The 16,901-nt window shown below is 45.8% G+C and overlaps 1 protein-coding gene across 2 annotated transcripts in view; it reads left to right on the top strand.

Moving 5' to 3' along the window:
• Positions 1–16,901, top strand: part of LOC126539960 (proteasome adapter and scaffold protein ECM29) — a 467,228-nt gene that overhangs the window by 217,900 nt on the left and 232,427 nt on the right. For both annotated transcript variants that reach the window (XM_050186788.2, XM_050186787.2), the window contains exons 18-19: positions 7,310–7,494; positions 9,364–9,471. In XM_050186788.2, coding sequence (XP_050042745.1) covers positions 7,310–7,494; positions 9,364–9,471 — 293 coding nt within the window. The remainder of the gene's footprint in view (positions 1–7,309; positions 7,495–9,363; positions 9,472–16,901) is intronic.

Genomic DNA, 16,901 nt, shown 5'->3' with positions numbered 1-16,901 from the left:
ACGAAGAAGTGTCGTAAAATGTGGGCGTCGTAAAATCCGAACATAAATTATGCCTATAAATATACTATTTGTTTCACGCGACAGATTTGCGAGAAACTTCAATGTAAACTACTAACATACTCTGCAGGGCTTGCAAACCCAAATTACCAATGAAGTAAATGGGATAAGAATTAATGCTGCAGTACAGGTACCAATCATGCTTTACTCAAACGAACCTTTACGGCACTCCACTGCCCACTGCCGCGATTCCCTCCAGCCGGTGCAAACTATACAAAAAGTCGGTAGGTTTCTTTTGGACCTTGTTTGATCCGTGAACCAAGAGCTTTCGCTCGAGTTGGGCATTGTCCAAAAGGAGGTCCTTTTGCGTCAGATAACCGGGGTTTCTAATGCATTGCTTCTATGACGGCTTCGCCGGGACTGCGCTAATCCGTCATAAAACCCAGGTCGTCGCAAAACCAGGGGACGTGTAACTGGGGTTCCACTGTAGCTGCTGTGCACTTTTACATTGCGGCTGTAGTGAAGAAGAGAGATAACCAGGTATCGAAAAGAACCCAATCTGGGTGAAACTCCTTTCCCCGGGCTTCTTTCTTGTGTGATTGCTGCAGCCAAACACAGCACAGTTCACCAGGACACCTAAGCTCAGTTGATGCACGTCCACGGTGCAAAGTCTGTCCAGATACGCAAACACTGTAGACAGACCTGTTCAGTAAACAAATACCAACAAAAATGCACACGAAACATTGAAATGTTTGTGCTTATATATCAGCGACTGGTTAAGTCCACAAGGAGAACGGTGGGCTCCAAGGTAGGGATCAGATGTTTGCTCGGGAAGGACTGCTGGCATTTTTCCGACGCTTTATGACCGACACTACCGTACACATGGTGTGGCTGTCGCCGCCTTGCGGATCGAGCTCAGTGCATACCCCAATATATGTTAAAATACAGGTGCACACGGCCCTTGTTGTTTTCTCATTCAACCACACTCCGCAGCTGTTTAGAATTTATTAATGTCTCCTTTGAAAAATGATCATATCCTGATATGGCACTGCCTTTTGTTTTCTGCACTGCACTTCAATCTCGTTATAGTGAAACGGCTTATAATGAAATAATGAATATAACGAAAGAATTGTAATACCCCTTGAAAGTCCCCATAGAAACCAATCTGTTTAAAATTTCATTTTAATGAAAATAGATTCATTGATCAACGGATATAACGAAAAAACTTCATTCCGAAATCGCACCTAACAAGCCACTTTGTACACAACATATAGATTTCTTAAATTGCATGACACGTTACGGCCCTCCGATTCAGCAGTTCAAATCTCCTGCGGCGACCCCTCACCATCCGGCAACGCTCCAAGCCAAGTCAAGCTGGCCAAGCAGCCAAGCCACTCCGTCCGTTGCGTGCAGTGAGGACTGCCAGCCGAGTGCCGCGCGCCTTTGTTTGCATTGTTCCGTACACTGTCCATCAGCGCTTTTTCCGCCGTTTCGCCAGTTTTGTGACAGAGAAATGAATGGCAGCAGCAGCAGCAGCTTGAACCTAAAATGGAAAGTTATCGCCTTGGATCAGAAGGCAGCCATAATTAGGGCTGTTGCGTCAGGCACGAAGAAAACTCAAGTGGCCAAGGAGTGCGCCATCGTGCGGAGTACCCATAACTGGTGCTGGTGCACGTGGCGTGAAAGGTAATCGGAAGAAGCTGCAGTCTACTACCTTTGAAGCTGTAGAAGAGGCGCTGTTCAAGTGGTTTTTGAATGCAAGGGCTGCTAATTTGCCCATGAGTTGGGCACTGCTTCAGAGAAAAGCGCGAGACTTTGCTTCCATCATGAGCTGCGACAGCTTCGTTGCAAGCAATGGCTGGCTGCAGCGTTTTAAGGAGCGCCGTGATATCGTTGGCAGGGTTGTCACTGGCGAGTCCCAGGCCATCAGCAATGAAACCGCATAAGTGTGGGTGAAAGCTAACGTTGGTCCTCTCCTTGAAAAGTATGAAGAGAAGGATGTGTTCAACGCTGACGAAACGGCTTTCTTCTACCAAATGTTAGCGCAGAAGACCCTATCATTAAAAGGTGAGCTCTGTCACGGCAGGAAACATAGTAAGGTCCACATCACTGTGCTCCTTTGTACGAATATGGATGGATCGGAGAAGATGCCACCTTTGGTGATAGGAAAAAGTGCATCACCACGATGCTTTAAAGGAAAGTGGTGACTTCAACCGCAGTACTTATCAAACCGGAAAGCCTGGATGACAAGGGAAGTTATTGCGGGATGGCTGCATGACTGAGATGAAAAGTTGAAGAGGCAGAATCGTAAGATGTGCCTTTTCTTGGACAAGTGTGCTGCAAGATATGCCTTTTCTTGGACAAGTGTGCTACCCACCACACCACTGCTGCGCTGACGAACATCAAACTTTGGTTCTTGCCCCCGAACTGCACGGCAGGGATACAGCCCCTTGATCAGGGCGTGATAATGTCATTTAAGGCTGGATGCTGGAAGCGGGTGATAGACCGACTTGTGTTAAACATGCAGTTGAACAGCCAGCACCATCGCCAACTGCTTTCGACGTGCATCATTTGCTGCCAACAAAAGCAACCCTGACACCGACAACTCAATGGACCAAGTAGCCTTACCCAGGGGTGCCGCTGTATCAGGCGAAGCTTTAGCATCATGGAGGGTGCTCCACGATGCCGGTGTCGTGTCTGAAGGTGGAACTTGCAACTACATGAGCGTGGATGCAGACGTTCCGGCAACGGAGGAGCTGACAGGCGACGACCTTGTGCTTGCTGCCCGGGAGCACGAAGGAAGCGACGATGAAGGTAATGCAGGGGACAATGACACTCCGCCCCTATTTACTTATATTTACTCGATTGATTGATCGATCGAAAACGTTATTGTTCCACCGAGCTGGGGTGCCCGCCTCTTAACCTACACGTAGGTAGGGGGGGAGGACGAAGCAGTCCCCGCGCGTTGAGGACGGTGAGTCTTCACGGCCTCAACGGCCAGGCGGATTGCTCGACGCTGGTCGTCTTCAGCCTCGCTCTGGAGCAAGGCCTCCCAGGCTTCTCTACTGGCAATGTTTTCCTTGGCCCCTGGGGAGCCAGCACACTCTCATATTATATGGTCTAGCGTACCTTTTTGCTTACAAATTTTGCAGAGGGCGTCGTTATAGTCCCTCGTCTGTGTTAAGTAGATTCACTGTGGTGATGTATAATTGATTCCCTGGATATATTTACTCGAATCTATTTACTCGTATTTACTCGAATCTAGGCCAACCCCTTAAAGTCCGAAGCCAAAAATATATGTATACATTACCTCGAATGTAGGCCGAACAAAAAAAGCGAGGACAGCGTTCACAAAATGCAAACAGCATTTATCGAATCTGAGCGTGCAGAGCTCATTCAGCGTCGTCGTCGCTGCTAGACTCGTCACTGTGTTCCTTGTCACTGTCACCTTCAAACAGTGCACTATCTTTGGTACCGTCAAGCACATTAGATATGCTGCACTTTTTAAAGGCGCGCCCAATCAAAGTACCTGGGATGTCGTCCCACGCTGCAGCTACCCAGCCCGCCCGCTATGATAGCGATGCACGTTTGATGCGGCCCATTGCCATTAGCATGTGGTCTTCGTCAGTCAACCAGTCCGTGTAATATTTCCGCAGACAATCCTTGAAAGGTTTGTTGATTCAGACATCAAGAGGCTGCAACTGGCCCGTCATGCCACCCGGTATGACAGCGAGGTCTGTGTTCGCTTGGGCGAGAGCAGCCTTCACGTTGTCGGTCAAGTGCCCACGGTAAGAGTAGACGACAAGGAGCGAGCCACACAATTTTAACCCACCCTTCCACCATCGCACCCGTCATCCACCCGTTCTCATTTGACCGCACAATGACATTTTTTGGGAAAGTTTCTAGAGCAGGCAGTGTCTTCCTTTTAAATATCATATAAGGAGGGAGTTTATGTCCTTCAGCTGTACAGCACAGCATCGCAGTTGCGCGCTGCTTCTCGTAGCCCGCAGAGCGCGCCTTCACCTCCTTGGCACCCATTTCATTCACGGTGTACGCCACTGGCATATCAAAATACACAGCCGTTTGGTCCGCGTTGCCGATTTGCCCAAGGTTGTAGCCTGCCGCTTCTCTCTTTCGCAGCACAGATACAGGATTTATTTACATATTTACATTAAAACATGAGATACATTTCAACAGTCTAGCATGACTGCAAAAAGGAGCACGAAGCTCCCACCACGAAGCACACAGCTCACAGCACATGAGCTCAAAGCTCCAAGCACCCCGCTTGTCGAGCACACAGCTCCTTAAAAAGCCTCTGTCCTCCCTAGATCCCTAGGGGAGGGAAAACTGCTGTCTAACCTTCGTCCAATCGGACCGTTCACAGTCGTTGGGGCGTAGTCGACCCGCCTTTGGGGGGGGGAGGGCTCACACACTCACATAGGCACTTTGGATTCCCAGAATCCACCGGGTTGAGCGGGTTCTCGTAGCCAGATTGCCACGCTTGACCCTAGCCGGGGCCTCTTAATTCTAGGGCTGACTTCTCCGGTAGCCGCCACGAGTGTCAGCAGACTGGGACGAATGCTGGGGCCCGAGGAAACGCACCGCAAAACACCCTTTGTTAGAGAAGCTGTTGGGCTGCAAATAGGCCATGAAGGCCACAGCAAATAAACCAACAATACACGGTCCGCCAAACATGGCCAGCCCTGCTGCCGTTGCCGACTCTCCAAAGGAGGCGCATGGTGGATTAATGCTGCTGTGGTCTCCAGTTCTCTGAAGGAAGTGCACGGTCGGTTAACGTTGCCGGCGTCGCCTGTTCTCTGAAGGATGCCACCCCCACGGTTCGATCGAAAGAACTGCAGTGGGCTGAGATAGGTTTGCAGAGCAGTACCCCTGCAGACCGATTGTAACAACCCCTGTGAGCTATAAACGAGTAACAGGTGGTCACAGACAGCAATCAGTTTTGCGAGCGCAAGAAGCCAAAACCACCTTCGGAACAAAACAAACTAACCGCCGCCCACCCGCGCATGCGCCAATGTGCGAGCAGTAGTATATAGACACGCTGGAATAAGCATACTAGCTCTAAAACAAACCATGCAACGAAACACAAGAGAGGGAGGCACGAGAAAAACATTCTCTGTATTCCCGCATAGTGGCAGTGCATGCCAGGAAAAAAAAAATTCGGAAATTGGTGTGGTTTTTAAACTTACTGACGGCGCCGTAAATATACGGCATTGACCATTTTGGACTTGTTAGGGAGCTTGCACGTGGCGTCTCGGACAACACTCTTCATTCTCTACCCTCAGCCGCACCACTGCCCCGTGTTGGTGATGATGATGTCTCAACAGCCTGCGGGACCGCCTCTCGGCCTTGCAGTTGCTGTCTCTGCCACACAGTCCTTACAGTGGTATCGTTATAAGTGGACTACACTGTACAAAACCAGGTGATCAGTGTGATCACACGAGATCTTCATGTTGGCTAGTCGGCTGTAATGCAGACCAAGCTCACTGGACAATGCTCACTGGACGAAATATGCACGTGCGTCCAGAATGAGCCATATCAAGTTACTCTTGCTAAGTACAGTCATACAGTTACTAATCGTGTTTAGGACACATAGACGGCTGCACACCAACCCTAACTACGACAGTGTTAAAAAAACAGTGTTAAGGATGAGGATGAAAGGAACACATACAACAAGACGGGTGCTGATGTGTTTTTTCTTGTCATTGGTGGTGTTTTATGAGCACTGTCGAGATGAACCAAATCACCAAAATCAAGGCATGATAACTCTGGTACTATGGCAGTCAGTATAGCCCTTGCATGTAATCTCGTGCTTAATTTCCACTGAGGTCATGGAGGAAGACATTTAGGAGGTGAAACTCCCATTAGCGTGAGCAAGCGCGAGCGACCAGATAAGGTCACAATTGTATGCGCCAACGGGGCCGTATGCAGTGGCGACGCCATGCGGCGTGTCGTAGAAGCCGCAGCGTAAAAAAAAGCAGCACCCGGGCAGGCGGCTCCGGCGCGCTCTCCGGCCGCTACCTCCGTGCCACAACAACAACAGCAACACGCTCTACCGGTTGCCTTGGCAACCGCCGCAAACGGCGGTAATTTCTTTCCAGGCCGCCAGGCGCCGCCAGCATGATAATGGCTCTGCGGGCTTGTGACCTTTTCTGGTCGCTGCAAACAGCGGAGTTTCCACTCCTAAATGTTTCTTGCTCCGTGACTGAGGTCTATGGTTGACAGCGAGCTTCACGAGACATGTTTTTTCCAGCAACTCCACTGGTCATTGACAAAATTTCTCCACAGCTGTACTGCCACTAGGCCTAAGTCATATCGCTTTGTTGGGAGCCCTCAAACAAAGTTGTGGTTTGGTGCTGAGCCACCATGGTGACAATTTTGTTTATGACCATGTTCATAACATTGTGAATGCAAATTATGTTTAAATAATAAAACGGCACAATGTGTGATGTCTGAAATATCAGTTGCCATTAATCGTTGGTTTCAGAGGTAGGTAAGCAGGGAACCCTGAATAAGCATGCAGCTTCAAACAAACAGGCGTTTGAAAAGTTGGTCTGTGATTCTGTTTGACATATTTGCTATCAGAATACATATTTGGCTCTGTTAACAAAACCGTGCTTCATTATAACTGATACCGTGTCAGATCTTGCATTTTCGGTTTCGTTGTAACTGGACTGAAATAAAGCGTTGAAATAAACCCACACCAACCAAATTTTAGGTCCATTTTGTTAACTCAATTATTTGTTGTGTCTGTGTTCGATAACATTGGGATCTGACTGTATTAGATTATTTCACCTATTTCAATCTTTTTTGTTGACCATCATTTCTCACTGCTTCTGCAAAACGCTTTTTAACTCATGTTATTTAAAAGGCCTTTTGCCAGGCCCAACTGGAAATTTTGGTTATGCACTGTAAGTTGTAGAGCACCGTATAGGGAGGGGCATACCACAAGGATGTTTCAAAATTGGTTTAATATTAGAGGAGATAAGAGAACATGCCCGCATGGAGACTGTGGCCCTTGTGGGGATCTGCCCGTGCCTCACCCTCACTGAGCAGCAAGGAGAATGACATGTTGCTGGCATGTACGTGACCTGTGCAGGCCAATCACTGCTCGCTCTTTCTTTCACTGGTGAGGCTTGGCTACTCGCAGGCTTTGCTGTTGTCTTTTTGAGCAAGCACAAACCCAGAGACCCTTTAAGTTTGCTCCTGTCATTACCATGTCAACGCTGCAGGTGTAAGATTAAACTGAGCAGCTTCTGTGTATGTTTATGTTGCATTCATTGTTATCATGCAGTGCAAGCCCAGAGCACAAGCTCATGGCCACTGGTGCTGCCCTCGTGTGTGGCCCTGGGACAGCTGGGTGCAGCACTGGCACTGCCCTTGCCCCCAGGTCAGGTGCAAAGTGGGCTGCCAGCCACGCTAGGTGCACTGGTGCATGCCCTGACCTGCCTGCTGCACAATGCCAAGGCACCTGCCAAGGTGGGATGCTGAACAGAGTGTGTGTCCATGCTGCGTTGACAGTGTTGGCAGTCAGCGTGAGATTTGCCCTTTCACATCCCCATGTGTGTGCACACATTCAGACAGACAGACTGTACTACTGTACTCGCTCCGTGGTCTGTGAGCAGTTGTTGCAGACAAGGCACTGGGCTGGAAAATTGCACAGATACAGCGTGGAATGTTTACAAATTCTTGGGTGTTATATCAGAAATGCACTACAATGAAGAGAATAAGCACAATGAATTACCAAAGTCACATTATTTGGCTAGCAAACAGCCCCCTATAAAGCATGAACGTGTGTTTGTAAGTAGTAATTGATCGCTACAAACAGACAAATAAAAACATTAGGCTGAAGCTTTGCAGAGCTAGGGGTATCCATGTACATTCTGATGTGAATCTTGAAAACTGCCTTGCACAGTTAGAGTAAACTAATTAAATTAGGAATCACAATTAGATACAGGCTGCCAAACGTTGGTGCATTCATGGCATTAGTGGAGAACGTGACATCAGAAAGCATCTAGAAGGGTGCACAGATGTTCAAACAATAAAGCGCCACTGTGGTATGGTGGGCAGTGGTTCAGGAAAGAGTACTGTGTACGTGGTACAGTTGTGTGAGGTGCAATGCACTAGGAGCACTTGTCTCTGTGCAGCAATACATTTGCATGACAATACGCAACACTTTGTCAGTGTTGGGTGTTTGTGGGGCAAGTGCTAACTATTGACACACTATTTGGTGTGGGTGTGTTTTTTTAATGGCTACATTTGTAAGGGTGTTGTCACGTGTATCCTATCTCTGTCGCAGTGCCTTCACAGTGCCTTCGCAGTGCCTGCAGAGTACCACATGCTTCCAAATGATTTTAGACACACTAATTGATGTAGTGTCAGATGTAGTTTCCATATCTGCACAATTAGTTTGCATACTTTAATTGACAGCCTCTTATCCAAAGTAATTTTTCCGTTGTTTAGTGTGTCGGTCCCTGTGAATTGTGTAAAAGCACATAGGAGTTGACAACTTGAGAACAAGCCTCACTGCTGCAGCCTTGCCTTGATCCACATAGGTTGTGAGCCCTGACTATAGGTTGTCAAAATGGACAAATATGATCTGTTAGTGTACAGCTTACATGAATTTCTCAGTGTTTGCACAGATTCAGGGTGATGCATAACATGCACATTTTGTCTGTTTTAGTTGTCCCAAAAGATGTAGTCTGTACAATTTTGATATGCTGAGTTAGATTCATTAACTCAATGCTTCATGTCTTTCTTGAAATTTTACATCTTTTCAGCAGCTTTTGTTTTAAAAAGTACAGCCTCAATCAAAAATATGTCTGTAACAGTCTCCTAACTCCTTTATTTAAGGGCAACAAACCTTATTAAGATCATTCCAGTGGATGCTGAGCAAAAGAACTTCTCCAGTACCATGCATTTAAATAGAATTAAGGTTGTCGCTGTCGTGTGCAAAATAGAGAGAGAGCTTCCAACTTTATTTCAATTTTTTTTTTTCAGCACAGCAATGCACGGTACAGATGTGTTGAGGGCACAGACATAAAAGCCCAACAGGGCGGGGCTTAACAGGGTCAGTCACAGTGGTAGAGTGGATTGTCTTGTACGGAGACAAACAACCCGTTTTGGATCAGTCACCAAAAGCCGTGTTTACCACAAAAATAAAGTGAAGGCATTGAACAATTACAGCACAAGCAGACACTAGTGGAGCAGATTCTTATACAAAACAACATGAAAGTAGTTTGTTGTATGGACAAACACACAAACAGGGGGGTGTGATGACATTCGTCATCCTTTGCTTCTGAGGTCATTGAAAAGTCTGAAAGCAGCAAGTGCTCGGCTCAATTCCAGTGTCGGGAGGAGGCAGCTCGCACCTTGGGCCTGCTGTGTCTGGGACAGTCGGACTTTCCACATGTGCACCAAGTGCTCAAAGGGCTGCTCGAGTCTGGCTTGGTTGAGGTGAGTAATGTCGGAAGAACCCATTGCGGTGTGTGGGAAGTGACGGACAAAGGGCTCTTGTTACATTGTTTTAACACCAGTGCTAGTTTCAGCTTCGTTGAAAGATGTACTAATAACTGCTATATCATGAAGATTCAGCATAGCAGATGTACTGTATATTCGAGTGTATAATGTGCAATATTTTTTTCAAAACCTTCTCTGGTATCGGGCACAACATTGGCAGGAAGGAGGGCGTCCCAGGACGCTAGGGCTTGGTCGTCCACGGCACCCTCATTGACGGCAGCAACGAGATCTTTGCTGTAACCGCCGTTGCTGACACCAAATGAAGCATGCCTGAAGCAATTGGCGATCGTACTTGCCGATACAGCCATCCAAGTAGCCTGTAGCATCTCGATCGCCATGTACAAGTCGATCGTGGACTGGCGCTTCGTGCTCATATTGAGCAGAATCCGGTCGATCACACGCTTTCAGTAGCCCAACTTAAGGTTCATAATAACTCCTTGGTCGAGGGGTTGCACAACTACAGTGCAGTTTGGCGGCAAGAAGCACAGCGGCAGTGTGGTTGGCCGCGCAGTTGTCCAGTACAAAACATACCTTCCAGTTCAGTTTGCCCAGCTGCTCGTCCCACTCCCGCAGCCATTGTGCGAAAATTTATCGCGTCATCCAAGCCTTACGGTTGGACACATAACTCACTTGGAGCTTTCGTTTGCCTTTGAAGCATTGTGGTGACGCACTTTTGCCGACCACGAGGGCCAGCACCTTTTCTGGCCCAACCATGTTGGCACAAAGCAAGACGGTTACGTGGACCTTGCTCTGCTTGCCACCCTGGCAGCGTTCACCTTTGAAGGCCAAGGTTTTGTGCGGCAGCATTTGGTAGAACAGGGCTGTCTCATCCGTGTTGAACAAATCCTTGGCACTGTAATTTTCTAGCAGCTGTCTAAAGTTTGTCTCCACCCACGCCACTGCAGCTTTGCGGTCGACAGACTGCACTTCCCCACTGACAGCCCTGCCGACAATGTCGTGGCACTCCTTGGAAGTGCTGCAGCCAGCCGACACTCGCCACAAAAACGTTGTGCCCCATGATACACGCGAACTCTCTCGCTTTGCGCTGCGACAGTGCCCCACTCACAGAAGTGCCACTTGCTCTTGTGTCCTAAAACCACTTCAACACCGCCTTCTCTACAGCTTCCGTAGCGGGGGCTCGCAGCTTCTTTCTGTTGCCTTTTATGACATGTGCAACAGCACTGGTGACAGCTTCCTTGCTGCTCAAAATTGTTGACAGTATGCTCAACGCTATGCCGAAATCTTCGGCCACTTTTTTCTTCTTCATGCTGGACTCGACGGCTTTCAGCATAGCCACCTTCTGCTTGATTGATATCGTTTTGCGCTTCCATTTGCCATCATCCATCTCCTTTCTGGCGGTGGGAACTCGCACGAACGAACCAATAGAAACACTGATATCGTTGATGCGCACGAAGGCAACGACAAGCAACAACAAAACCGCAGTTGGCACTGCCTCACGCATGCAGCGGACGAGCGGGTGGGTCCACCAGTTCCACGGGAAAGGGGAGGCCGGGAGACGCACACGAGCGACGCAAACGTTGCACGCTATAAGACATTAGGCAGTTTTAGTTTAGCGTACGCAAGTTATAGCGTACGCTATACGCTATAGTGTAGCGTACGCTAAGCAGCGCAGGTTTTTTACAGTTTTAGTTGGGGCCGGCGAGATCTTCGAATCTCAGAGGCCATATGCCATCGTTGCGGCTATTTCCCGACTGTAGCAATAGGTGGCACTAACATCTCGAATGGTTCTTTCGTTAGGCTTCGACTCGTTCGAAACGAGAAGCAATCTTGAAAACACCACAAGGTTATTCATAATACTCTGTAGTCGAAGCAGCCTGAGACTAAGCGAAAGCCGTTGACACAATCATTTGCTACGAACGAAGTGCATTTTACAAAAGCAATGCCAAATTCAATTCAAAGTGGGCAGCCGGGACTGCCGCCATGTTTCACGCAAACTCCATAAACCACGCAAAGACGCTAATGCTAAATCTGAGAAATAGCGTGTGTACGCTATACGCTATGGGTCCTTTAGCATCTTGCGCATGCGCAGTGACAACCCGCTATTTTATAGCGTACGCAATGGTATAGCGTACGCTATACTAAAACTGTCTAATTACCTGACGGGTACCAGAGTGGTCAGTAAATGCTCGTTGTGGAAAAAAAAAACATAGTTGCTGATGATTACATTAATTCCTAATGCGAAATATGAGCGCAACTCTTCAGCTGTTTTGGCTTTTCTATATACTAAGGCAAATAATTCGAGCAAGAAACACTCCACTACCAGTTCTTTATTGTTTAAACTTGTAGTCAACGGTGGTAAACTCCGTCGTGAATTCGGATGCGAAATACTGCCAGTCAGGGTGCACACCTGAGAAGTCATTCATTCATTCATTCATTCATTCATTCATTCAAGCTTTATTCATCAACGATGTCAGTTTTTCGAAATTGTATACAAAATTAGCAGTACACAGGGAGCCCCAAAGTTAGAAAATGTCAGGGGGACTCCCATACATGAACAAAATGAAAAGAAAACAACGAGATACTGATCAAAGATTGGTTACGGTGACTTTACAGACAATTTGATAAAGTAAGGAACAGTGGAAGAAATACAAGAAAATGTAAAGCTGTTTAGTAAGACGAAAATAGCGAAGAAATCTTCTGTAGTGAACAAGCAATGCAAATTTGCAATACAATAAAAATAGGAGTAATATAACATAGTATATAATAGCTAAGTCAATTATTATTATAATCACAAAAGTCAATTGTTAGGATCAGGAAAGTTGCTGCTTAAAATATTTGTTAACTTGGGTTCTTGAATAAATGCTCTGTGGGGGACGATATAATGGTATGTGGAATAGAATTCCACAGTTTTATTCCCGCAAATGTGGTAGTGAACTTACCATAGTTTGTGCGCACTTTGGATAAAAGACGATTATAGAGTTCAAAGAACCTAGTAGTGTTAGTTAGTATTTACAAAAGTTTCAGTAACAAAGCCACCTATATGAGCAATATTACGAAATAACTTATATATCACGATTGTTAACTTTAGCTGAAAGAGCTGATGAAGAGGATGAATGTTTAAACTGCAATAAAGTGGCTTTGCATTGAATAGGGAATGGCTGAAAGTCATGAGAAGAAGTGCCTGATTCTGCAGGTGTTGAAGTTGGCTGAGGTGAGCGAGGTATGTGTTAACCCAGGCTGATATGCAGTAAGAGAAATGGCTGTGACTATGTGGAGTATAAAGGGAATGGAGAATGAGCATCGGAAGATATGAGCGGGTTTTGATTATGGCGCGTATTCCAAAAGATATCTTATGGACAAGTGACTGCGCATGAAGATTGAATTTCAGATGCCTGTCTAAAACTACACCAGGAAACTTTGTGCTATTGGATATTGGTACAGTGAAAGCTCATTAACTTGAACTTCAATAATTTGAATTTATGGATAATTCGAACTGTCCGATTTGGTCCGGCCAAGCTCCACAGAAGTCTGTGTATAAAGAAGCCCATTAATTCGAACGCGAGAAGGTTCTACCACGGATAATTCGAACTACGCGCTACCGTGCCGGCGGCTTGTCGCCTGGCACACGGACAGAGAAACGCACCTACAGTGGGAGTACACACAAGGCTGCGTCGCCTCCTGAACGGAGAGAACGGTGAGAGAAGGCAAAATCTGGAAAAATCGAACTGGCACGGGGTCGCCGAAAAGGAAGCGGCGGCTGCCTCACGTGACCTCCGAGACTTCTTGCCCATCGCGAATTTCGAAGGCTTTACAAATCTTGTGTAGCTGCTAATGTTATGCGGCAGATGGCATGGCAAGCACCAAAACACAGCGAATCAAGTGCGTCGCAGCTGCGCTTGCAATCAAGAACCGACAAATTGGGGCCTTCGCCGCCTTTACATGTTCATCGTCTTTGTCTCAGCAGTCTTCATCGATTGTGCACATCTGTTTTCAGCTTAGGAGGTACCGGCCGTCGCGATGTGTTGTGATGGTGTTAAGCCTCGGCTTAACAAAGCGCCAGTGCGGCCCTCCGCTGCGCAGGTCATGGCTGGATTGAATGCTGTCTGTCTCTTTTCAGTTTTGAAGAAGGCGAAGAGGATGCCTTCCGCCACATTCGTTCGTTAGAGCAAAAAGTGCTAGCTGTCGCCTTCAAGGAAGAAAGGCAGACTACGATCACGGACTTTTTCAAGCATTAAATTTCTGACATGCCCTACTGCTTCCAAATCGCAATGTAGTGTTGTTCTCCTTCACTTTCGTTAGTTCGAACTTTCGTTAATTCGAACTGAAGCGGCTTCCCCTTGCGGTTCGAATTAACAAGCTTTTACTGTACTAAGTTGTTGTCAAGACACACAGATATAGACTTCAAAATTAGTGTGAAGGAATGAAAAACCATAAAAACCGTTTTTAGCAGATTGACGCGCAACATGTTCTTTCGACACCAAGGTGTTATGCAGATCAACGTTAACATTTCGCTGTAGCTCCTCGACATTATTAGCGCAAGTAAAAATAGTCATGTCGTCTGCACAGTCGATAGTGGGCAGAACATTAGGTAAGTCGTTAATAAATAGTAGAAACAGCAGCGGGCCAAGGATCGAGTCCTCAAGAACGCTTTGATATATGTTCTTAGCAGATGAGAGTTTGCCGTCAATCTGAACAACTTGAGTACTGTTGGTTAGGTATCTGGAAATAAGCTGAAGTGGCGGGCCAGTTATGCCGTAAGATTCAAGTTTGTGTATTAGAATTTTGTGATTAATGGTGTCAAAAGCTTTTGTTAAATCTATAAATACACTTCCAACCAGCAAGCCTTGGTCGATTGCCTTCTTGACTTTATCGGTGAAGGTTAGAAGCGCAAGCTCAGTTGAGCAACCTTGCCGAAAGCCATACTGTTTAGGTGATAGCAGATTAAATTTTGCTAGGTAGGTTGATAAACGTGTGTGAACTAGCCGTTCAATTATTTTACTGAAAAATGAAAGAATGCAAATAGGCCTGTAGTTATTCAGAAGTTCACGATTGCCTTTTTTGCAAACAAGTGTTACTTTACTAACTTTCAGATAACTGGGAAATATGCCTGCTTTAAACATTTTGTTAACAATATCTGCTATGATAGGAGACAGTTCATTAGAAACTAACTTGATACAGGATGGGTGAACAGAGTCTAGGCCAGGTCCAGTAGACCTAAGCAGAGATATAACATGAAGAACTTCTTTTGCATTCATAGGTCACAAGTAGAAAGAATGAAGATGACGAGGCAATGTCGGTAATGCGGGATCTGTTTGAGAGTCGCAAGTACTACTAAAATACTCACTGAAGGCATTCGCGATATCAGCTGGGTGGCAGTACGTTCATGTCTCAGATTTTGTTTTTGTTAAATGCTCACAACAATAATTAAAGAATTCGTTGATGACCTGCCAATTGCGCTTCGTATTATTGCCATTATTCAAAGTAATCTCGTTTGGCACATTTAAGTCCAATATCTGCTATGATAGGAGACAGTTCATTAGAAACTAACTTGATACAGGATGGGTGAACAGAGTCTAGGCCAGGTCCAGTAGACCTAAGCAGAGATATAACATGAAGAACTTCTTTTGCATTCATAGGTCACAAGTAGAAAGAATGAAGATGACGAGGCAATGTCGGTAATGCGGGATCTGTTTGAGAGTCGCAAGTACTACTAAAATACTCACTGAAGGCATTCGCGATATCAGCTGGGTGGCAGTACGTTCATGTCTCAGATTTTGTTTTTGTTAAATGCTCACAACAATAATTAAAGAATTCGTTGATGACCTGCCAATTGCGCTTCGTATTATTGCCATTATTCAAAGTAATCTCGTTTGGCACATTTAAGTCCGGCTGCAAGTGTGTTAGAATATTTTTTTAAACGAGATTTAAGTTCACTGTTAAATGGCTAACAGATTACCCTTTTGTGAAGCCGATTTTTCTTCAAGATACATCGAAGTAGTGCTCTCGGGACCCAAGGTTTTCAAGGGGAACTGAAGAAACGAGTTATGGTAGATGTGGTAGTGCATTCATGAATGCAGCGTGTAACTTCAGCCAAGAACAACTGATAAGCCTCTTCAGCGCAAGATTCACAGAGTACGATGGTCCAGTCATTTTACTGTATCATTGAGATAAATTTTTTGAGAGTCAAAATGTACTTTCTGTTTCTTTTCAGTCGATTTAAAATTTTCTGTACCTAAAGTAAAAAATATAGGGTAGTGGTCGGTTATGCTGTGCTCGATGGCTCCGGCTGTATAATCTAGTAAAGTTGGTTAATATGTGATCAATTAACATATTAGATCCTGCCATGTCACATCTAGTTGGAGAAGTAATTAAATAAGCAAGGCCATAGCTAAGAAAACACCAGAGATAATCAGAACATGATGGAATATTAGGGTCAATAGTGTTTATGTTGATGTCTCTGCAGATAATGACATTTTCGTTTTCGTTCGCAACAGTGTGCAACAACTTTTCAAACTGTAGACAAAATTCAGAGTATGGCAATGATGGTGAACGATGGTGGCGTAGCACGATAGCAGTACTCTGCATTGTACTCTGGTAGCGCATAATAATTTCTATCATCCAGTGACAACCATGTCTCAGATAGACAGATAAAAGAAGTTTGATTAAGTATACAAAGAAATGCTATGAAGCTGTTATAGTTCTTTCGTAGACTACGAGTATTAAAATGTATCAGTGATAACTGGGGAGTTTCATCACTGAAATATTTCTAGATCCTGACAAGAAAACGTTCTTGCCCAGGTTTAAGATACGCAGCTGCAAACACTAGTAAACTAGGTGAAAACAGCAAGATCACCTGTACTAGAGATACAGTAGACACGGCTGTCATCTGTCTTTCGCGCCTTGATTACGCAGTGGTCTGTCCAGAGCTGTTTCCAGCCTCTTGCTTTTTTCAGTTCAAGAGCTTGTGCAGACAGCCACTTTCTTTCTTGTGTGTGATGTTCGTTTACATATAAGGGCTTCTGATCCTGTTGTGGAAACCCAAGGGCCGCAGTGGTCAAGCAAGCCTTGCGTTCCTTTTTCACGAACTCAGTCTTTTTTTCTCAGGAGCAAAAGCGTGCAATGATATTTGTTTCTTTTTTGGCTGGTACACGATGTGCAGTATCGACATCCTCAGGAGCGAATTTACATCCTATAGCATCACCCATAGACTTAACAACCGCAACACAGCTTTCACCTTCGGTTGCAGGGACACCTTTTATTTCTACGTTATTTAGTCTGGAGTACTGTTCCAATGCAGAAACCCTGCGTGCCAAGTGGCCGTTTTCATATTTCAGAGCCCTGTTTTCCACAACAAGGTCAGTATTCTCCTTCTTAACCGTCTTGTGAAGTTCATTGTACATGTTAAG

Source organism: Dermacentor andersoni, chromosome 2 (genome assembly GCF_023375885.2).
Source record: "Dermacentor andersoni chromosome 2, qqDerAnde1_hic_scaffold, whole genome shotgun sequence".
Classification (NCBI taxonomy): Eukaryota; Metazoa; Arthropoda; class Arachnida; order Ixodida; family Ixodidae; genus Dermacentor; species Dermacentor andersoni.
This window is presented reverse-complemented; position numbering and strand designations above follow the sequence as displayed.